We start from the raw sequence: 25,285 nt of genomic DNA, 5'->3' as shown, positions 1-25,285 counted from the left end.
AAATGCAGAACTGTGATAAAGAGATGCAGAGCTGTGATAAATAAGGATATGCAGAGCTGTGATAAATAAGGATATGCAGAGCTGTGATAAATAAAGAGATGCACATTTGTGATAAATAAAGAGATGCAGAGCTGTGATAAATAAAAAGATGCAGAGCTGTGATAAATAAAAAGATGCAGAGCTGTGATAAATAAAGAGATGCAGGACTGTGATAAATAAAGAGATGCAGGACTTTGATAAATAAAGAGATGCAGAGCTGTGATAAATAAAGAGATGCAGAGCTGTGATGGATAAAGAGATGCAGAGATGTGATAAATAAAGAGATGCAGATCTGTGATAAATAAGGATTTGCAGAGCTGTGATAAATAAAGAGATGCAGAGCTGTGATAAATAAAGAGATGCAGAGCTGTGATAAATAAAGAGATGCAGAGCTGTGATGGATAAAGAGATGCAGAGCTGTGATAAATAAAGAGATGCAGAGCTGTGATAAATAAAGAGATGCAGAGCTGTGATAAATAAAGAGATGCAGAGCTGTGATAAATAAGGATATGCAGATCTGAGAATTACAGAAATGCAGAACTGTGAAAAAGAGATGCAGAGCTGTGATAAATAAGGATATGCTGAGCAGTGATAAATAAGGATATGCAGAGCTGTGATAAATAAAGAGATGCAGGACTGTGATAAATATAGAGATGCAGAGCTGTGATAAATAAATAGATGCAGAGCTGTGATAAATAAAGAGATGAAGGACTGTGATAAATAAAGAGATGCAGGACTGTGATAATTAAAGAGATACAGGACTGTGATAAATAAAGAAATGCAGGACTGTGATAAATAAAGAGATGCAGGACTGTGATAAATAAAGATATGCAGAGCTGTAATAAATAAAGAGATGCAGAGCTGTGATAAAAAAAGAGATGCAGAGCTGTAATAGATATAGAGATGCAGAGCTGTGATAAATAAGGATATGCAGATCTGTGAAATACAGAAATGCAGAACTGTGATAAAGAGATGCAGAGCTGTGATAAATAAGGATATGCCGAGCTGTGATAAATAAGGATATGCAGAGCTGTGATAAATAAAGAGATGCAGGACTGTGATAAATAAAGAGATGCAGGACTTTGATAAATAAAGAGATGCAGAGCTGTGATAAATAAGGATATGCAGAGCTGTGATGAATAAAGAGATGCAGAGCTGTGATAAATAAGGATATGCATATCTGTGATTAATAAGGATATGCAGAGCTGTGATGAATAAAGATATGCAGAGCTGTGATAAATAAAGAGATGCAGAGCTGTGATGGATAAAGAGATGCAGAGATGTGATAAATAAAAAGATGCAGAGCTGTGATAAATAAGGATTTGCAGAGCTGTGATAAATAAAGAGATGCAGAGCTGTGATAAATAAAGAGATGCCGAGCTGTGATAAATAAAGAGATGCAGAGCTGTGATAAATAAAGAGATGATGAGCTGTGATAAATAAAGAGATGCAGAGCTGTGATAAATAAAGAGATGCAGAGCTGTGATAAATAAAGAGATGCAGGACTGTGATAAAGAGATGCAGGACTGTGATAAATAAAGAGATGCAGAGCTGTGATAAATAAGGATATGCAGAGCTGTGATAAATAAAGAGATGCAGAGCTGTGATAAATAAGGATATGCATAGCTGTGATAATTAAGGATATGCAGAGCTGTGATAAATAAAGATATGCAGAGCTGTGATAAATAAAGAGATGCAGAGCTGTGATGGATAAAGAGATGCAGAGCTGTGATAAATAATGATTTGCAGAGCTGTGATAAATAAAGAGATGCAGAGCTGTGATAAATAAAGAGATGCAGAGCTGTAATAGATGAAGAGATGCAGAGCAGTGATAAATAAGGATATGCAGATCAGTGAAATACAGAAATGCAGAACTGTGAGAAAGAGATGCAGAGCTGTCATAAATAAGGATATGTCGAGCTGTGATAAATAAGGATATGCAGAGCTATGATAAATAAAGAGATGCACATTTGTGATAAATAAAGTGATGCAGAGCTGTGATAAATAAAAAGATGCAGAGCTGTGATAATTAAAGAGATGCAGGACTGTGATAAATAAAGAGATGCAGAGCTGTGATACATATGGAGATGCTGGACTGTGATAAATAAAGAGCTGCAGAGCTGTGATAAATAAAGAAATGCAGAGCTGTGATAAATAAAGAGATGCAGAGCTGTAATAGATAAAGAGATGCAGAGCTGTGATAAATAAGGATATGCAGATCTGTGAAATACAGAAATGTAGAACTGTGATAAAGAGATGCAGAGCTGTGATAAATAAGGATATGCCGAGCTGTGATAAATAAGGATATGCAGAGCTGTGATAAATAAAGAGATGCACATTTGTGATAAATAAAGAGATGCAGAGCTGTGATGAATAAAAAGATGCAGAGCTGTGATAAATAAAGAGATGCAGGACGGTGATAAATAAAGAGATGCAGAGCTGTGATAAATAAGGATATGCATAGCTGTGATTAATAAGGATATGCAGAGCTGTGATAAATAAACATATGCAGAGCTGTGATAAATAAAGAGATGCAGAGCTGTGATGGATAAAGAGATGCAGAGATGTGATAAATAAAGAGATGCAGAGCTGTGATAAATAAGGATTTGCAGAGCTGTGATAAATAAAGAGATGCAGAGCTGTGATAAATAAAGAGATGCAGAGCTGTGATAAATAAAGAGATGCAGAGCTGTGATGGATAAACAGATGCAGAGCTGTGATAAATAAAGAAATGCAGAGCTGTGATAAATAAGGATTTGCAGAGCTGTGATAAATAAAGAGATGCAGAGCTGTGATAAATAAGGATATGCAGATCTGTGAAATACAGAAATGCAGAACTGTGATAAAGAGATGCAGAGCTGTGATCAATAAGGATATGCCGAGCAGTGATAAATAAGGATATGCAGAGCTGTGATAAATAAAGAGATGCAGAGCTGTGATAAATAAAAAGATGCAGAGCTGTGATACATAAAGAGATGCAGGACTGTGATAAATAAAGAGATGCAGAGCTGTGATACATAAAGAGATGCTGGACTGTTATAAATAAAGAGCTGCAGAGCTGTGATAAATAAAGAGATGCAGAGCTGTGATAAATAAAGAGATTCAGAGCTGTAATAGATAAAGAGATGCAGAGCTGTGATAAATAAGGATATGCAGATCTGTGAAATACAGAAATGCAGAACTGTGATAAAGAGATGCAGAGCTGTGATAAATAAGGATATGCAGAGCTGTGATAAATAAGGATATGCAGAGCTGTGATAAATAAAGAGATGCACATTTGTGATAAATAAAGAGATGCAGAGCTGTGATAAATAAAAAGATGCAGAGCTGTGATAAATAAAGAGATGCAGGACTGTGATAAATAAAGAGATGCAGGACTTTGATAAATAAAGAGATGCAGAGCTGTGATAAATAAAGAGATGCAGAGCTGTGATAATTAAAGAGATGCAGGACTGTGATAAATAAAGAGATGCAGAGCTGTGATACATATGGAGATGCTGGACTGTGATAAATAAAGAGCTGCAGAGCTGTGATAAATAAAGAAATGCAGAGCTGTGATAAATAAAGAGATGCAGAGCTGTAATAGATAAAGAGATGCAGAGCTGTGATAAATAAGGATATGCAGATCTGTGAAATACAGAAATGTAGAACTGTGATAAAGAGATGCAGAGCTGTGATAAATAAGGATATGCCGAGCTGTGATAAATAAGGATATGCAGAGCTGTGATAAATAAAGAGATGCACATTTGTGATAAATAAAGAGATGCAGAGCTGTGATGAATAAAAAGATGCAGAGCTGTGATAAATAAAGAGATGCAGGACGGTGATAAATAAAGAGATGCAGAGCTGTGATAAATAAGGATATGCATAGCTGTGATTAATAAGGATATGCAGAGCTGTGATAAATAAAGATATGCAGAGCTGTGATAAATAAAGAGATGCAGAGCTGTGATGGATAAAGAGATGCAGAGATGTGATAAATAAAGAGATGCAGAGCTGTGATAAATAAGGATTTGCAGAGCTGTGATAAATAAAGAGATGCAGAGCTGTGATAAATAAAGAGATGCAGAGCTGTGATAAATAAAGAGATGCAGAGCTGTGATGGATAAACAGATGCAGAGCTGTGAATAATAAAGAAATGCAGAGCTGTGATAAATAAGGATTTGCAGAGCTGTGATAAATAAAGAGATGCAGAGCTGTGATAAATAAGGATATGCAGATCTGTGAAATACAGAAATGCAGAACTGTGATAAAGAGATGCAGAGCTGTGATCAATAAGGATATGCCGAGCAGTGATAAATAAGGATATGCAGAGCTGTGATAAATAAAGAGATGCAGAGCTGTGATAAATAAATAGATGCAGAGCTGTGATACATAAAGAGATGCAGGACTGTGATAAATAAAGAGATGCAGAGCTGTGATACATAAAGAGATGCTGGACTGTTATAAATAAAGAGCTGCAGAGCTGTGATAAATAAAGAGATGCAGGGCTGTGATAAATAAAGAGATTCAGAGCTGTAATAGATAAAGAGATGCAGAGCTGTGATAAATAAGGATATGCAGAGCTGTGATAAATAAGGATATGCAGAGCTGTGATAAATAAAGAGATGCACATTTGTGATAAATAAAGAGATGCAGAGCTGTGATAAATAAAAAGATGCAGAGCTGTGATAAATAAAGAGATGCAGGACTGTGATAAATAAAGAGATGCAGGACTTTGATAAATAAAGAGATGCAGAGCTGTGATAAATAAAGAGATGCAGAGCTGTGATGGATAAAGAGATGCAGAGATGTGATAAATAAAGAGATGCAGATCTGTGATAAATAAGGATTTGCAGAGCTGTGATAAATAAAGAGATGCAGAGCTGTGATAAATAAAGAGATGCAGAGCTGTGATAAATAAAGAGATGCAGAGCTGTGATGGATAAAGAGATGCAGAGCTGTGATAAATAAAGAGATGCAGAGCTGTGATAAATAAAGAGATGCAGAGCTGTGATAAATAAAGAGATGCAGAGCTGTGATAAATAAAGAGATGCAGATCTGAGAATTACAGAAATGCAGAACTGTGAAAAAGAGATGCAGAGCTGTGATAAATAAGGATATGCTGAGCAATGATAAATAAGGATATGCAGAGCTGTGATAAATAAAGAGATGCAGGACTGTGATAAATATAGAGATGCAGAGCTGTGATAAATAAATAGATGCAGAGCTGTGATAAATAAAGAGATGAAGGACTGTGATAAATAAAGAGATGCAGGACTGTGATAATAAAAGAGATACAGGACTGTGATAAATAAAGAAATGCAGGACTGTGATAAATAAAGAGATGCAGGACTGTGATAAATAAAGATATGCAGAGCTGTGATAAATAAAGAGATGCAGGACTGTGATAAATAAAGAGATGCAGGACTTTGATAAATAAAGAGATGCAGAGCTGTGATAAATAAAGAGATGCAGAGCTGTGATAATTAAAGAGATGCAGGACTGTGATAAATAAAGAGATGCAGAGCTGTGATACATATGGAGATGCTGGACTGTGATAAATAAAGAGCTGCAGAGCTGTGATAAATAAAGAAATGCAGAGCTGTGATAAATAAAGAGATGCAGAGCTGTAATAGATAAAGAGATGCAGAGCTGTGATAAATAAGGATATGCAGATCTGTGAAATACAGAAATGTAGAACTGTGATAAAGAGATGCAGAGCTGTGATAAATAAGGATATGCCGAGCTGTGATAAATAAGGATATGCAGAGCTGTGATAAATAAAGAGATGCACATTTGTGATAAATAAAGAGATGCAGAGCTGTGATGAATAAAAAGATGCAGAGCTGTGATAAATAAAGAGATGCAGGACGGTGATAAATAAAGAGATGCAGAGCTGTGATAAATAAGGATATGCATAGCTGTGATTAATAAGGATATGCAGAGCTGTGATAAATAAAGATATGCAGAGCTGTGATAAATAAAGAGATGCAGAGCTGTGATGGATAAAGAGATGCAGAGATGTGATAAATAAAGAGATGCAGAGCTGTGATAAATAAGGATTTGCAGAGCTGTGATAAATAAAGAGATGCAGAGCTGTGATAAATAAAGAGATGCAGAGCTGTGATAAATAAAGAGATGCAGAGCTGTGATGGATAAACAGATGCAGAGCTGTGAATAATAAAGAAATGCAGAGCTGTGATAAATAAGGATTTGCAGAGCTGTGATAAATAAAGAGATGCAGAGCTGTGATAAATAAGGATATGCAGATCTGTGAAATACAGAAATGCAGAACTGTGATAAAGAGATGCAGAGCTGTGATCAATAAGGATATGCCGAGCAGTGATAAATAAGGATATGCAGAGCTGTGATAAATAAAGAGATGCAGAGCTGTGATAAATAAATAGATGCAGAGCTGTGATACATAAAGAGATGCAGGACTGTGATAAATAAAGAGATGCAGAGCTGTGATACATAAAGAGATGCTGGACTGTTATAAATAAAGAGCTGCAGAGCTGTGATAAATAAAGAGATGCAGGGCTGTGATAAATAAAGAGATTCAGAGCTGTAATAGATAAAGAGATGCAGAGCTGTGATAAATAAGGATATGCAGATCTGTGAAATACAGAAATGCAGAACTGTGATAAAGAGATGCAGAGCTGTGATAAATAAGGATATGCAGAGCTGTGATAAATAAGGATATGCAGAGCTGTGATAAATAAAGAGATGCACATTTGTGATAAATAAAGAGATGCAGAGCTGTGATAAATAAAAAGATGCAGAGCTGTGATAAATAAAGAGATGCAGGACTGTGATAAATAAAGAGATGCAGGACTTTGATAAATAAAGAGATGCAGAGCTGTGATAAATAAAGAGATGCAGAGCTGTGATGGATAAAGAGATGCAGAGATGTGATAAATAAAGAGATGCAGATCTGTGATAAATAAGGATTTGCAGAGCTGTGATAAATAAAGAGATGCAGAGCTGTGATAAATAAAGAGATGCAGAGCTGTGATAAATAAAGAGATGCAGAGCTGTGATGGATAAAGAGATGCAGAGCTGTGATAAATAAAGAGATGCAGAGCTGTGATAAATAAAGAGATGCAGAGCTGTGATAAATAAAGAGATGCAGAGCTGTGATAAATAAAGAGATGCAGATCTGAGAATTACAGAAATGCAGAACTGTGAAAAAGAGATGCAGAGCTGTGATAAATAAGGATATGCTGAGCAATGATAAATAAGGATATGCAGAGCTGTGATAAATAAAGAGATGCAGGACTGTGATAAATATAGAGATGCAGAGCTGTGATAAATAAATAGATGCAGAGCTGTGATAAATAAAGAGATGAAGGACTGTGATAAATAAAGAGATGCAGGACTGTGATAATAAAAGAGATACAGGACTGTGATAAATAAAGAAATGCAGGACTGTGATAAATAAAGAGATGCAGGACTGTGATAAATAAAGATATGCAGAGCTGTAATAAATAAAGAGATGCAGAGCTGTGATAAATAAATAGATGCAGAGCTGTGATAAATAAGGATTTGCAGAGCTGTGATAAATAAAGAGGTGCAGAGCTGTGATAAATAAAGAGATGCAGAGCTGTGATAAATAAAGAGATGCAGAGCTGTGATAGATAAAGAGATGCAGAGCTGTGATAAATAAGGATATGCATAGCTGTGATTAATAAGGATATTCAGAGCTGTGATAAATAAAGATATGCCGAGATGTGATAAATAAAGAGATGCAGAGCTGTGATAAATAAAGTGATGCAGAGCTGTGATAAATAAAGAGATGCAGGACTGTGATAAAGAGATGCAGGACTGTGATAAATAAAGAGATGCAGAGCTGAGATAAATAAGGATATGCAGAGCTGTGATAAATAAAGAGATGCAGAGCTGTGATAAATAAGGATATGCATAGCTGTGATTATTAAGGATATGCAGAGCTGTGATTAATAAAGATATGCAGAGCTGTTATAAATAAAGAGATGCAGAGCTGTGATGGATAAAGAGATGCAGAGCTGTGATAAATAAGAATTTGCAGAGCTGTGATAAATAAAGAGATGCAGAGCTGTGATAAATAAAGAGATGCAGAGCTGTAATAGATAAAGAGATGCAGAGCTGTGAAAAATAAGGATATGCAGAACTGTGAAATACAGAAATGTAGAACTGTGATAAAGAGATGCAGAGCTGTGATAAATAAGGATATGCCGAGCTGTGATAAATAAGGATATGCAGAGCTGTGATAAATAAAGAGATGCACATTTGTGATAAATAAAGAGATGCAGAGCTGTGATAAATAAAGAGATGCACATTTGTGATAAATAAAGAGATGCAGAGCTGTGATAAATAAAGAGATGCATGACGGTGATAAATAAAGAGATGCAGAGCTGTGATAAATAAAGAGATGCAGAGCTGTGATAAATAAAGAGATGCAGAGCTGTGATAAATAAGGATATGCATAGCTGTGATTAATAAGGATATGCAGAGCTGTGATAAATAAAGAGATGCAGAGCTGTGATGGATAAAGAGATGCAGAGATGTGATAAATAAAGAGATGCAGAGCTGTGATAAATAAGGATTTGCAGAGCTGTGAAAAATAAAGAGATGCAGAGCTGTGATAAATAAAGAGATGCAGAGCTGTGATGGATAAACAGATGCAGAGCTGTGATAAATAAAGAAATGCAGAGCTGTGATAAATAAGGATTTGCAGAGCTGTGATAAATAAAGAGATGCAGAGCTGTGATAAATAAGGATATGCAGATCTGTGAAATACAGAAATGCAGAACTGTGATAAAGAGATGCAGAGCTGTGATCAATAAGGATATGCCGAGCAGTGATAAATAAGGATATGCAGAGCTGTGATAAATAAAGAGTTGCAGAGCTGAGATAAATAAAAAGATGCAGAGCTCTGATAAATAAAGAGATGCAGGACTGTGATAAATAAATAGATGCAGAGCTGTGATACATAAAGAGATGCTGGACTGTTATAAATAAAGAGCTGCAGAGCTGTGATAAATAAAGAGATGCAGAGCTGTGATAAATAAAGAGATGCAGAGCTGTAATAGATAAAGAGATGCAGAGCTGTGATAAATAAGGATATGCAGATCTGTGAAATACAGAAATGCAGAACTGTGATAAAGAGATGCAGAGCTGTGATAAATAAGGATATGCAGAGCGGTGATAAATAAGGATATGCAGAGCTGTGATAAATAAAGAGATGCACATTTGTGATAAATAAAGAGATGCAGAGCTGTGATAAATAAAAAGATGCAGAGCTGTGATAAATAAAGAGATGCAGGACTGTGATAAATAAAGAGATGCAGGACTTTGATAAATAAAGAGATGCAGAGCTGTGATAAATAAAGAGATGCAGAGCTGTGATGGATAAAGAGATGCAGAGATGTGATAAATAAAGAGATGCAGATCTGTGATAAATAAGGATTTGCAGAGCTGTGATAAATAAAGAGATGCAGAGCTGTGATAAATAAAGAGATGCAGAGCTGTGATAAATAAAGAGATGCAGAGCTGTGATGGATAAAGAGATGCAGAGCTGTGATAAATAAAGAGATGCAGAGCTGTGATAAATAAGGATATGCAGATCTGAGAAATACAGAAATGCAGAACTGTGAAAAAGAGATGCAGAGCTGTGATAAATAAGGATATGCCGAGCAGTGATAAATAAGGATATGCAGAGCTGTGATAAATAAAGAGATGCAGGACTGTGATAAATATAGAGATGCAGAGCTGTGATAAATAAATAGATGCAGAGCTGTGATAAATAAAGAGATGCAAGACTGTGATAAATAAAGAGATGCAGGACTGTGATAATAAAAGAGATGCAGGACTGTGATAAATAAAGAAATGCAGTACTGTGATAAATAAAGAGATGCAGGACTGTGATAAATAAAGATATGCAGAGCTGTGATAAATAAGGATATGCAGAGCTGTAATAAATAAAGAGATGCAGAGCTGTGATAAATAAATAGATGCAGAGCTGTGATAAATAAGGATTTGCAGAGCTGTGATAAATAAAGAGGTGCAGAGCTGTGATAAATAAAGAGATGCAGAGCTGTGATAGATAAAGAGATGCAGAGCTGTGATAAATAAGGATATGCATAGCTGTGATTAATAAGGATATTCAGAGCTGTGATAAATAAAGATATGCCGAGATGTGATAAATAAAGAGATGCAGAGCTGTGATAAATAAAGAGATGCAGAGCTGTGATAAATAAAGAGATGCAGGACTGTGATAAAGAGATGCAGGACTGTGATAAATAAAGAGATGCAGAGCTGAGATAAATAAAGATATGCAGAGCTGTGATAAATAAAGAGATGCAGAGCTGTGATAAATAAGGATATGCATAGCTGTGATTAATAAGGATATGCAGAGCTGTGATTAATAAAGATATGCAGAGCTGTTATAAATAAAGAGATGCAGAGCTGTGATGGATAAAGAGATGCAGAGCTGTGATAAATAAGGATTTGCAGAGCTGTGATAAATAAAGAGATGCAGAGCTGTGATAAATAAAGAGATGCAGAGCTGTAATAGAGACAGAGATGCAGAGCTGTGATAAATAAGGATATGCAGATCTGTGAAATACAGAAATGCAGAACTGTGATAAAGAGATGCAGAGCTGTGATAAATAAGGATATGTCGAGCTGTGATAAATAAGGATATGCAGAGCTGTGATAAATAAAGAGATGCACATTTGTGATAAATAAAGAGATGCAGAGCTGTGATAAATAAAAAGATGCAGAGCTGTGATAAATAAAGAGATGCAGGATGGTGATAAATAAAGAGATGCAGAGCTGTGATAAATAAAGAGATGCAGAGCTGTGATAAATAAGGATATGCATAGCTGTGATTAATAAGGATATGCAGAGCTGTGATAAATAAAGATATGCAGAGCTGTGATAAATAAAGAGATGCAGAGCTGTGATGGATAAAGAGATGCAGAGATGTGATAAATAAAGAGATGCAGAGCTGTGATAAATAAGGATTTGCAGAGCTGTGATAAATAAAGAGATGCAGAGCTGTGATAAATCAAGAGATGCAGAGCTGTGATAAATAAAGAGATGCAGAGCTGTGATGGATAAACAGATGCAGAGCTGTGATAAATAAAGAAATGCAGAGCTGTGATAAATAAGGATTTGCAGAGCTGTGATAAATAAAGAGATGCAGAGCTGTGATAAATAAGGATATGCAGATCTGTGAAATACAGAAATGCAGAACTGTGATAAAGAGATGCAGAGCTGTGATCAATAAGGATATGCCGAGCAGTGATAAATAAGGATATGCAGAGCTGTGATAAATAAAGAGATGCAGAGCTGTGATAAATAAAGAGATGCAGAGCTGTGATAAATAAAGAGATGCAGAGCTGTGATAAATAAAGAGATGCACGTTTGTGATAAATAAAGAGATGCAGAGCTGTGTTAAATAAAAAGATGCAGAGCTGTGATAAATAAAGAGATGCAGGACTGTGATAAATAAAGAGATGCAGAGCTGTGATACATAAAGAGATGCTGAACTGTTATAAATAAAGAGCTGCAGAGCTGTGATAAATAAAGAGATGCAGAGCTGGGATAAATAAAGAGATGCAGAGCTGTAATAGATAAAGAGATGCAGAGCTGTGATAAATAAGGAAATGCAGATCTGTGAAATACAGAAATGCAGAACTGTGATAAAGAGATGCAGAGCTGTGATAAATAAGGATATGCAGAGCTGTGATAAATAAGGATATGCAGAGCTGTGATAAATAAAGAGATGCACATTTGTGATAAATAAAGAGATGCAGAGCTGTGATAAATAAAAAGATGCAGAGCTGTGATAAATAAAGAGATGCAGGACAGTGATAAATAAAGAGATGCAGGACTTTGATAAATAAAGAGATGCAGAGCTGTGATAAATAAAGAGATGCAGAGCTGTGATGGATAAAGAGATGCAGAGATGTGATAAATAAAGAGATGCAGATCTGTGATAAATAAGGATTTGCAGAGCTGTGATAAATAAAGAGATGCAGAGCTGTGATAAATAAAGAGATGCAGAGCTGTGATAAATAAAGAGATGCAGAGCTGTGATGGATAAAGAGATGCAGAGCTGTGATAAATAAAGAGATGCAGAGCTGTGATAAATAATTATTTGCAGAGCTGTGATAAATAAAGAGATGCAGAGCTGTGATAAATATGGATATGCAGATCTGAGAAATACAGAAATGCAGAACTGTGAAAAAGAGATGCAGAGCTGTGAGAAATAAGGATATGCCGAGAAGTGATAAATAAGGATATGCAGAGCTGTGATAAATAAAGAGATGCAGGACTGTGATAAATATAGAGATGCAGAGCTGTGATAAATAAATAGATGCAGAGCTGTGATAAATAAAGAGATGCAGGACTGTGATAAATAAAGAGATGCAGGACTGTGATAATAAAAGAGATGCAGGACTGTGATAAATAAAGAAATGCAGGACTGTGACAAATAAAGAGATGCAGGACTGTTATAAATAAAGAGATGCAGAGCTGTGATAAATAAGGATATGCAGAGCTGTAATAAATAAAGAGATGCAGAGCTGTGATAAATAAATAGATGCAGAGCTGTGATAAATAAGGATTTTCAGAGCTGTGATAAATAAAGAGGTGCAGAGCTGTGATAAATAGAGAGATGCAGAGCTGTGATAAATAAAGAGATGCAGAGCTGTGATAGATAAAGAGATGCAGAGCTGTGATAAATAAGGATATGCATAGCTGTGATTAATAAGGATATTCAGAGCTGTGATAAATAAAGATATGCCGAGATGTGATAAATAAAGAGATGCAGAACTGTGATAAATAAAGAGATGCAGAGCTGTGATAAATAAAGAGATGCTGGACAGTGATAAAGAGATGCAGGACTGTGATAAATAAAGAGATGCAGAGCTGAGATAAATAAGGATATGCAGAGCTGTGATAAATAAAGAGATGCAGAGCTGTGATAAATAAGGATATGCATAGCTGTGATTATTAAGGATATGCAGAGCTGTGATTAATAAAGATATGCAGAGCTGTTATAAATAAAGAGATGCAGAGCTGTGATGGATAAAGAGATGCAGAGCTGTGATAAATATGGATTTGCAGAGCTGTGATAAATAAAGAGATGCAGAGCTGTGATAAATAAAGAGATGCAGAGCTGTAATAGAGACAGAGATGCAGAGCTGTGATAAATAAGGATATGCAGATCTGTGAAATACAGAAATGCAGAACTGTGATAAAGAGATGCAGAGCTGTGATAAATAAGGATATGTCGAGCTGTGATAAATAAGGATATGCATAGCTGTGATAAATAAAGAGATGCACATTTGTGATAAATAAAGAGATGCAGAGCTGTGATAAATAAAAAGATGCAGAGCTGTGATAAATAAAGAGATGCAGGACTGTGATAAATAAAGAGATGCACAGCTGTGATACATAAAGAGATGCAGGACTGTGATAAATAAAGAGCTGCAGAGCTGTGATAAATAAAGAGATGCAGAGATGTGATAAATAAAGAGATGCAGAGCTGTAACAGATAAAGAGATGCAGAGCTGTGATAAATAAGGATATGCAGATCTGTGAAATACAGAAATGCAGAACTGTGATAAAGAGATGCAGAGCTGTGATAAATAAGGATATGCCGAGCTGTGATAAATAAGGATATGCAGAGCTGTGATAAATAAAGAGATGCACATTTTTGATAAATAAAGAGATGCAGAGCTGTGATAAAAAAAAGATGCAGAGCTGTGATAAATAAGGATATGCAGAGCTGTGATAAATAAAGAGATGCAGAGCTGTGATAAATAAGGATATGCAGAGCTGTGATTACTAAGGATATGCAGAGCTGTGATAAAAAAAGATATCCAGAGCTGTGATAAATAAAGAGATGCAGAGCTGTGATGGATTAAGAGATGCAGAGCTGTGATAAATAAAGAGATGCAGAGCTGTGATAAATAAGGATTTGCAGAGCTGTGATAAATAAAGAGAAGCAGAGCTGTGATAAATAAAGAGATGCAGAGCTGTGATAAATAAAGCGATGCAGAGCTGTGATGGATAAAGAGATGCAGAGCTGTGATAAATAAAGAGATGCAGAGCTGTGATAAATAAGGATTTGCAGAGCTGTGATAAACAAAGAGATTCAGGACTGTGATAAATAAAGAGATGCACATTTGTGATAAATAAAGAGATGCAGAGCTGTGATAAATAAATAGATGCAGAGCTGTGATAAATAAAGAGATGCAGGACTGTGATAAATAAAGAGATGCAGGACTGTGATAAATAAAGAGATGCAGAGCTGTGATAGATAAAGAGATGCAGGACTGTGAGAAATAAAGAGATGCAGGACTGTGATAAATAAAGAGATGCAGAGCTGTGATAAATAATGATATGCAGAGCTGTAATAAATAAAGAGATGCAGAGCTGTGATAAATAAGGACTTGCAGAGCTGTGATAAATAAAGAGGTGCAGAGCTGTGATAGATTTAGAGATGCAGAGCTGTGATAAATAAAGAGATTCAGAGCTGTGATAGATAAAGAGATGCAGAGCTGTGATAAATAAGGATATGCAGATCTGTGAAATACAGAAATGCAGAACTGTGATAAAGTGATGCAGAGCTGTGATAAATAAGGATATGCAAAGCTGTGATAAATAAGGATTTGCAGAGCTGTGATAAATAAAGAGATGTAGAGCTGTGATAGATAAAGAGATGCAGAGCTGTGATAAATAAGGATATGCAGATCTGTGAAATACAGAAATGCAGAACTGTGATAAAGAGATGCAGAGCTGTGATAAATAAGGATATGCCGAGCTGTGATAAATAAGGATATGCAGAGCTGTGATAAATAAAGAGATGCAGAGCTGTGATAAATAAAGAGATGCAGAGCTGTGATAAATAAGGATATGCAGATCTGTGAAATACAGAAATGCAGAACTGTGACAAATAGATGCAGAGCTGTGATAAATAAGGAGATGCCGAGCTGTGATAAATAAGGATATGCAGAGCTGTGATAAATAAAGAGATGCAGAGCTGTGATAAATAAGGATATGCATAGCTGCGATTAATAAGGATATGCAGATCTGTGATAAATAAAGAGATGCAGAGCTGTGATAAATAAAGAGATGCAGAGCTGTAATAAATAAAGAGATGCAGGACTGTGATAAATAAAGAGATGCAGGACTGTGATAGATAATTATATGTAGAGCTGTGATAATAAAGAGATGCAGGACTGTGATAAATAAAGAGATGCAGGACTGTGATAGATAATTATATGTAGAGCTGTGATAATAAAGAGATGCAGAGCTGTGATAAATAAAGAGATGCACATTTGTGATAAATAAAGAGATGCAGAACTGTGATAAATAAAGAGATGCAGAGCTGTGATAAATAAAGAGATGCAGGACTGTGATAAATAAAGAGATGCAGAGCTGTGATACATAAAGAGATGCAGGACTGTGATAAATAAAGAGCTGCAGAGCTGTGATAATAAAGAGAAGCAGGACTGTGATAAATAAAGAGATGCACATTTGTGATAAAGAGATGCAGAGCTGTGATAAATAAAGAGATGCACATTTGTGATAAATAAAGAGATGCAGAGCTGTGATAAATAAAGAGATGCAGAGCTGTGATAAATAAAGAGATGCACATTTGTGATAAATAAAGAGATGTAGAGCTGTGATAAATAAAGAGATGCACATTTGTGATAAATAAAGTGATGCAGGACTGTGATAAATAAAGAGATGCACATTTGTGATTAATAAAGAGATGCAGAGCTGTGTTAAATAAAGAGATGCAGAGCTGTGATAAATAAAGAGATGCAGAGCTGTGATAGATAAAGAGATACAGAGCTGTGATAAATAAGGATATGCAGATCTGTGAAATACAGAAATGCGGAACTGTGATAAAGGGCTCTATTTACTACAATCCGCATATTGAATGCAGATTGTAGTGTGATATTACCGAGTGAATTCGCATTGCGAATTCAGGCAATATCACAGGGATTTACTATAAATCCCTTGCAGGGACAGAGCTTGCGATAAAGCTCTGTCCCTGCGGATCCCATCCGCACTCTAGTCGCGGTATTTTCAGAAAAAATACCGCAACAAAGAGCCCGCGCATGCGCCGACCGACCACCGCTACTACCCCCCCACCGACGCTAAGCCCCGCCCCCGGCGCTAAGCCCCGCCCCCGCGATCGCGGACCCCCGCTACCGCCCCTCCCCCCCCCGTGACCCCCCCTCCCTTCATTACACTTACCTGCATCCTCCTGGCCTCCGGTGGTCTTCTCCGGGCTTCCCGATCAGGTGATCTCCCATACTGCACTGGGGCCCGATCACCTGATAACCGGGCCCCAGTGCACTGTGAGAGACCAGCTGACCGGAGAGGAGCCATCACCGGAGGCCCGATCACCGGTCCCTGGAGTCAGGTAAGTGAAAAAAAAAATGTTTATTTATTTTTTTCTTTTTTTTACAGCAATCAGCTTGCGGTCTACTTAGACCACATAGCTGATTACTGGTACCGGCTCCCACCTCTGCTCTCCCCGTTAGAGCAGAGTGGGAGCCTGGTAACCGGGGGAGACCCTGGATAACGCCACCTCCAGGTGGCGTTATTATCACAGGGCTACCCCCGGTATTTTTTTACAATTTATTTTTAGTAACTTGCACACAGATCACATTTCCCATTACAATTATGGGAAATGCGATCTGCTTTACTAAAAATAAGTGATACTGGGGGTTGGAGTAGAATTTTACTAATTCTACTCCAATTGCCCTGTAATAAATACAGGTGATACTAAAATAATGTGAAAAGGGTGTGAAAACACCCTTTTTCACTTTATTTTAGTAAAAATAATGTTAATAAATAGAGCCCAAAGAGATGCAGAGCTGTGATAAAGAGATGCAGAGCTGTGATAAATAAGGATATGCAGAGCTGTGATAAATAAATTGATGCAGGACTGTGATAAATAAAGAGATGCACATTTGTGATAAATAAAGAGATGCAGACCTGTGATAAATAAAGAGATGCAGAGCTGTGATAAATAAAGAGATGCAGGACTGTGATAAATAAAGAGATGCAGAGCTGTGATGAATAAGGATATGCAGAGCTGTAATAAAAAAAGAGATGCAGAGCTGTGATAAATAAGGATATGCATAGCTGTGATTAATAAGGATATTCAGAGCTGTGATAAATAAAGATATGCAGAGCTGTGATAAATAAAGAGATGCCGAGCTGTGATAAATACAGAGATGCAGAGCTGTGATAAATAAAGAGATGCAGAGCTGTGATGGATAAAGAGATGCAGAGCTGTGATAAATAAGGATTTGCAGAGCTGTGATAAATAAAGAGATGCAGAGCTGTGATAAATAAAGAAATGCAGAGCTGTAATAGATAAAGAGATGCAGAGCTGTGATAAATAAAAAGATGCAGGACTGTGATAAATAAAGAGATGCAGAGCTGTGATAAATAAGGATATGCAGAGCTGTAATAAATAAAGAGATGCAGAGCTGTGATAAATAAGGATATGCAGAGCTGTGATTAATAAGGATATGCAGAGCTGTGATAAATAATTATATGCAGAGCTGTGATAAATAAAAAGATGCAGAGCTGTGATAAATAAAGAGATGCAGGACTGTGATAAATAAAGAGATGCAGGACTTTGATAAATAAAGAGATGCAGAGCTGTGATAAATAAGGATATGCAGAGCTGTGATAAATAAAGAGATGCAGAGCTGTGATAAATAAGGATATGCATAGCTGTGATTAATAAGGATATGCAGAGCTGTGATAAATAAAGGTATGCAGAGCTGTGATTAATAAAGAGATGCAGAGCTGTGATGGATAAAGAGATGCAGAGCTGTGATAAATAAAGAGATGCAGAACTGTGATAAATAAGGATTTGCAGAGCTGTGATATATAACGAGATGCAGAGCTGTGATAAATAAAGAGATGCAGAGCTGTGATGGATAAAGAGATGCAGAGCTGTGATAAATAAAGAGATGCAGAGCTGTGATAAATAAGGATTTGCAGAGCTGTGATAAATAAAGAGATGCAGAACTGTGATAAATAAGGATATGCAGATCTGTGAATTACAGAAATGCAGAACTGTGATAAAGAGATGCAGAGCTGTGATAAATAAGGATATGCCGAGCTGTGATAAATAAGGATATGCAGAGCTGTGATAAATAAAGAGATGCAGGACTGTGATAAATAAAGAGATGCACATTTGTGATAAATAAAGAGATGCAGAGCTGTGATAAATAAAGAGATGCAGGACTGTGATAAATAAAGAGATGCAGAGCTGTGATACATAAAGAGATGCAGGACTGTGATAAATAAAGAGATGCAGGACTGTGATAAATAAAGAGATGCAGAGCTGTGATAAATAAGGATATGCAGAGCTGTAATAAATAAAGAGATGCAGAGCTGTGATAAATAAAGAGATGCAGAGCTGTGATAAATAAAGAGATGCAGGACTGTGATAAATAAAGAGATGCAGAGCTGTGATACATAAAGAGATGCAGGACTGTGATAAATAAAGAGATGCAGGACTGTGATAAATAAAGAGATGCAGAGCTGTGATAAATAAGGATATGCAGAGCTGTGATAAATAAAGAGATGCAGAGCTGTGATAAATAAAGAGATGCAGAGCTGTGATAAATAAGGATTTGCAGAGCTGTGATAAATAAAGAGGTGCAGAGCTGTGATAAATAAAGAGATGCAGAGCTGTGATAGATAAAGAGATGCAGAGCTGTGAAAAATAAGGATATGCAGATCTGTGAAATACAGAAATGCAGAACTGTGATAAAGAGATGCAGAGCTGTGATAAATAAGGATATGCCGAGCTGTGATAAATAAGGATATGCAGAGCTGTTATAAATAAAGAGATGCCGAGCTGTGATAAATAAGGATATGCAGAGCTGTGATAAATAAGGATATGCAGAGCTGTGATAAATAAAGATATGCAGAGCTGTGATAAATAAGGATATGCAGAGCTGTGATAAATAATGATATGCAGAGCTGTGATAAATAAGGATATGCAGAGCTGTGATAAATAAGGATATGCAGATCTGTGAAATACAGAAATGCAGAACTGTGATAAAGAGATGCAGAGCTGTGATAAATAAGGATATTCGGAGCTGTGATAAATAAGGATATGCAGAGCTGTGATAAATAAGGATATGCAGAGCTGTGATAAATAAGGATATGCAGATCTGTGAAATACAGAAATGCAGAACTGTGATAAAGAGATGCAGAGCTGTGATAAATAAGGATATTCCGAGCTGTGATAAATAAGGATATGCAGAGCTGTGATAAATAAAGAGATGCAGACCTGTGATAAATAAGGATATGCTGAGCTGTGATAAATAAGGATATGCAGATCTGTGAAATACAGAAATGCAGAACTGTGATAAAGAGATGCAGAGATGTGATAAATAAGGATATTCCGAGCTGTGATAAATAAGTATATGCAGAGCTGTGATAATTAAAGAGATGCAGAGCTGTGATAAATAAGGATATGCCGAGCTGTGATAAATAAGGATATGCAGAGCTGTGATAAATAAAGAGATGCAGAGCTGTGATAAAGAGATGCAGAGCTGTGATGAATAAAGAAATGCAGAGCTTTGCTAAAGAGATGCAGAACTGTGCTGTGATAAATAAAGAGATGTAGGCTGCCATATATTAACGAAGGCTAATATCAGGGAATTTTTCATTTCGTAACACTGTGATACAAACGAAAAATCCACTGGTATTCACCAATACTTACCCCTCCGGCAAGGTCCTGTGAAGTCCAGCGAAGTCCTCCTCCTCTGTGAGGGCCTCCATTAGGCTGCTGGCAGCTATGAGGCTCCGGTGTAATGCGCATGTGCGACAGTCTGTCTGCACATGTGCATGACACTGGAACCCGGCAGTGCCTTGAAGGCTTTGCTAAAGCCGAAAGGGAAGCGACGGGTCCCCATTGTCTTCAATGGGGACCGCATTGCTCTCACCATCTAAAGATGGCGAGAACGATGCTGTGACAAACAATGTTTGTTTAATACAGAAACGAGGACATAACCCCTTTAGCGAGAGCTAAAGAGGTTATGCTTCGTTGATAAATTGGGGCCGTAGAGCTGGTGTATAGTAAATAGAAGTTGCTATAAAAAAGACTTAAGATGGGAGCTGCAGCTTGAGAGTGAGAAGCAGGTGTGAGTAACAATTGTGGAGTGTAGTAACTGTATATGAATTGAGTGTATGCCTAGTGCCTGCAAATCTCTGAGAGCCTGTTAAAGGAAGGGGAATATGTTTGGAATGACAGGCAGTAGTAAGGAAATATATTTTCATTGTCATAACCCAAGTAGGAGTGGATAAAGAAATGTAGATATTTTTCCTTTATAATTTTGTATCGAATTAATGTGTTAAAGGAATAGTTTAATGAAGAGAACATATTTTGGAATAGAAATGGTCTGGTGCCCCAACTTATTGTATTTGCACTGCACACCTACCATGTAACATCACCTGTGTCCACACAAGAGAAAACTTCTGCATGACTGGTTACCCATAAGCTAGATCAGGATAGAGGAATGGGTCAGGGAGTTGATGAGATGTCTACTCATCAGGCTTGCAGACTTTCTGGCTGCCCCTTCCAGGAGGGGTCAGCCAGACCGGCATGACAGTGGGCGTGGCCAGCACAAGGAGGCAGGGCCGGCCAGACTACGAGTATTACAGGCATTGCGAAGCAGGGGGTGGGGCTAAAATTGTGTCACCGGTCCCCCCGCTGCGGAGGCTTCAAAGGTAATTGCAGGGGGGATAGGAGGGGTGGGCGGCAGCTGGGAGGATTGCCTGCCTTCCCGGAAGTTCGGAAGCACCCGATTTTCGGGAGGCTCCCAACCAAATCGGGAGGGTAGGCAAGTATGCTACTCATGCACCTCATATAGAAGTGTAAATTCTCTGAATAGTTGCAGATTATGGTTTTTTTTTTTCAAATCAATTCCTGGATTATATTAGGTTGCGCAAGGGCAAGAAAGTTGCCAAATCATATGTCCTTTTTCATGCAGATTTACTTCAGGTATTGATGAAATATTCACTATGGAAGAAATCAGCAGAGTATGTGCACCATGTTGCTTTTAGTTGCAATGCTGGCAATGTTTGGTTTGGCCTTTATATGGTTTTATGTTATACATTATTTATTTGGTTTTTAGTGGGGTCTGCATATAATTTGGATGACATCTTAAATGTTTAAAACAGCAAAATCAAAGAAAAAAATGCACCTTTACAACACATACTGCATTCTGCTCATAGGGCCTTATGTAGAATGAGCAAAGCAACAGAGCAATTTTCTTCTGGACAACCATGTTGCAACGCCAGGGGAGCAAATAAATGTATTTCTTTTGCATGCACTGAAAATAGTCACTGATTTTGGATATATCCCACAAATACTGGGAAGTTTTACACTGCAGTTTAGATTGAGCTAAGACATACCCTTCCCAACTCTAAATCTGTCTGCTTGCATCAAATTTGCTGCATTTGCATTGCAGAATGGTTTTACCTAGATGCAAAATTGCTTGTTTTTTGGCTGTTTTTTTTTGCTTTGCTCCTAACTCTACATAAGGCTCATACCATGGTATATGTCACAGCACACGATCTGCAGGATCATGAAGCAGCATACCATAATAGAAAACATAACAAAAAATAACTAGTCAATCAATTCTTACCTTGTCATTGAAGTCTGTGTGGTTCTGCAATATTGCTCTGTGATATGTAGTTGTTCTTATATAGTCTTGTAACATATTCTGTTGTTGAGAAAGGCAGCCATAAAACTATAATATATAATAAGAAATAAATATTAAACAATAGAAAATCAGATTCCCTGCTGTAATAAAATAATGATGGCAGTATAAATGAATGGTGAGGGTATTTCTGTTAAAGTTAGATTCCAATTATGGGTATGGGATGTTGGCATTTGGGATCCTGGCAGTCACAATACCGAGGCTGGCATCCTGTCAGGGTTAGGATCCTAACCCTTCCCCTCCCCCTCTCCCTAACTTTCCCTCCCCGGTGCCTGAACCTAACATCCCCCCCTAGTGCCTAAACCTAACCTCCCCGTACCCTAAACCTAACCATCCCCCTTAGTGCCTAACCCAAACCCTCCCCCTTAGGCCTAACCCCTAACCTTAACCCTAACCTTAGTACTTACCATCTGTATGCCGACGGTCAACAGGGACAGCTCTACCATTAGGCAGCTTTAGGCAGCTGGAGGGTGCCACTGAATCAATCAGGAAACTGAAGGATGTCTCTGTATGAGACATCCTCCTTTAGAATGCACTGGCGGCAGCTGTGGGTCTGATCATATGCAGCCGCCACTATCAGGCTGTGCCGCAGCCTCAGCGCTTCCTTCAGGCTTGTTACAAGGGGCCCCGAGAGGCATCACCATGGTTGCCCCTTATACATCTAATCCAGGCGGCTGGAACCTGGCACCCAGGGCCGGCAATAGAAATCTTGGGGCCCGTCTCTGGGGTGTCCCTCTCCACACACCACCACCCTCGATATGTGAATGTGTGTGTGTGTCTAGCACCATCAGACCGCAAACTCAGTAACGGCTGCAGCCAGGAAGGTTGAGTGGGAGGACACAGCGGGCATCAGCTTTCTGAGCCCCGGCAACCTGGAGGACATGGAGAGGATACAGTCTGAGCTCACAGGGTTAGCCGCCGGCTCTCCATCCCGGCAGTGTGCAGGCATACATTGCTCCCCTCCTCTCACACATCCACAGCAGGGATTGGGCAGCTTGGGGCATGGTAAGGAGGGGTTTCTGAAGGACCCTTCTTTCTGTGTATGTATAATATATATATATATATATATATATATATATGCACACAGTATATATATATATATATATATATATATATACACACAGTATCATAGTGGTCAAAGTGGTGCTGTATATGGCGGTATGGACATTGTGTCCCACTGGGCAAACATCTTGGCACGTAGCCGGGACGGCTACACTGCAGTTTAACGTAAGCACTGTCCGCCAGCCATTGGCAGCTCGTGGACGGCCAGCCAATAAGAAGCTGCCAAGTGGCAGCTTCTCATTGGCTCGCAGCCGGCACCGGATTGAAAAAGCCTCCCCTTTTTGGTTTGGCAGTTTGAGCCGGTCCACGAGCCAGGATTGGCTGGCGGCCAGTTCTCACTGTGAACTGCAGTGCAGCAGCAGCTAGGAGTAGTACCAGAAGCTCCTGCCGGCTCCATTCCAGTGCAAGTCAGAGGGAATTAGATAGAGGGGACTCAGGGAGGGTGTAAGGGGGGGAATAGAGAGAGGGACAGACAGAGTGAAGCAGGCAATTAGTGGTGTACGGGGCAAGAGTGTGAAGGTATCAGTTAGTGAAAAGGGCTGGGAGTGAGAGAGGGTAACAGGCAGGGAGAAGTGTTGGGGGTGAGAGGTGCAGGGGGTGAAATGAAAGCAGGGGCCGAAGAGGGGGCATTCAAATCTCCATACCCCCACCTCTAAATTCCCACTTTGAGCACTATATATATATATATATTTATATATATATATATATATGGTATATATGGTATATATACGGAGAGAGAGACTAGTGGCCTCTAGGAGTGGGGGCGCTAGGCTGAAGCTTTGCTTAGGATGCCGACAGACCTTAGTCCGACCCTGATGGTCAGAATGCTGTTGCCGGGATTCTGACAGGTGTCGGCGCGGGCATCCCGACTATCAGTATATTGACCGCATCCTGTCACTATATGTAATAATGGCAGTTATACAGTAGTTTGAATTCAGTTATCAAGACAGCAGGTGTGTTATTATGTATACAAAATGTTCTACTAGGGTCTGCACAGGTCATTTATTATCTATGGGGTAGATTTACCAATCCTCGGTGGCTTTGACTGATGGATTTAAAACGGCAATAGAAATAAATGCTACATCAGGCTTTAGTATTTATTTCTATTATTATTTTAAAACTAATGGTCAAAGCTGCTATTAATCAGCGGCTTTGGCAAACCGCTCTCTAGTAAATCTACGACTATATATATCTGGCTTTTTGTTTTTTTGAATGATGCTTCATTCTGCTAACGTATGCAGGCTAAAGACTCTATTGGGTATGTCAATGTATGATCTTTGTCAAGTTAAATAACCCATTAATTTTAGGACTGGGGGAGAGATAAAATATAATATATGGAATCCATATGTTAAAGATTGGGGGGTAAATACAGTAGCTGCTCAGTCAATAGAAAGCATTTTCCTATGCTGCCTGCTTGTGTTTGACAGCGAGCTATTGACATGATCATTCAGAGCTGCTCTTGGAGCGTCACAAGATTTTTTTTATGTTATTGCCTGACAATTATCAAGAAATATATGTTCCCATAGGAATATGCCGAGAAGTATTTTTATTTTAAAATTGTTAAAGGGGGCGACTGATATGTCTTTAAAATATTCTTAATTAAATATCAGTTTGTTAGTACATTATTTCTACTTTAAATTTGTGTAATGAGTAATAGCAATATGGACCCACGGTGTTTCCCCATGTCCTATGTACAGTATGTATGTATGTGTATATATATATATATATATATATATATATATAGATAGATATATAGAAATGAGGTTTGGGAAAAACATGCACCTGATAGTGTAGTAATTTATAAAAAAATTAGCACGTGCTCAAATATAAATGTGCGTACCAGAAAATAAAACTTTTTCGCTTATCTGTGGTTCTTTTACTGGGACTCCATGTGGTAAAACGGACCCGGAACTCCAAGGTGTCCAGAAACCTTAAATAGGATGGGCTCAAACAGAGCCAGAGAAAACACATATAGTGTAGTATTTTCTTTGAAAATAAATAGCGTAATTAGTGTATAAACATGCGTACCAAAACGATACTTGAATCACTGCATATAGTGCTATGTGTCTTGGTGACTCCTTCAATATCCCATAATGGCCCCAATGGTTCACGTGTAGATAGAGTAGGTCAGCTTCAAATAAGCAGCGAATCACCCTTACTCAGAAATGTTTTTTCACAAGGGGGTTTTAATAATACTTAATACAAAGGGATACAGGATACACAAAAGGTTAACAAAACATATAAATAAGATAATGGAGTGCTTATCTGTAAAAGGTCAGCAGTATGGAGAGTGGATGGAACAGGGGTCCCAACGCATTTCGTCTGATTAGACTTCCTGCGGGATTCCAAAATTGGGCGCGAGGGGTGCAAGGTTTTAGCCTCGCTAAACCTCGTGCCCAATTGAATATACCCCCAAGTGTATGATAAAA

At 37.9% G+C, this 25,285-nt stretch overlaps 1 protein-coding gene across 2 annotated transcripts in view; it reads right to left on the bottom strand.

The window, feature by feature from the left end:
* Window positions 1-25,285, bottom strand: part of LOC148519353 (histone-arginine methyltransferase CARM1-like) — a 200,177-nt gene that overhangs the window by 121,960 nt on the left and 52,932 nt on the right. For both annotated transcript variants that reach the window (XM_088476635.1, XM_088476636.1), the window contains exon 4: window positions 21,720-21,824. In XM_088476635.1, coding sequence (XP_088332761.1) covers window positions 21,720-21,824 — 105 coding nt within the window. The remainder of the gene's footprint in view (window positions 1-21,719; window positions 21,825-25,285) is intronic.

Source organism: Taudactylus pleione, unplaced genomic scaffold (assembly GCF_031769625.1).
Source record: "Taudactylus pleione unplaced genomic scaffold, aTauple2 ptg000190l, whole genome shotgun sequence".
Taxonomy (NCBI): Eukaryota; Metazoa; Chordata; class Amphibia; order Anura; family Myobatrachidae; genus Taudactylus; species Taudactylus pleione.
This window is presented reverse-complemented; position numbering and strand designations above follow the sequence as displayed.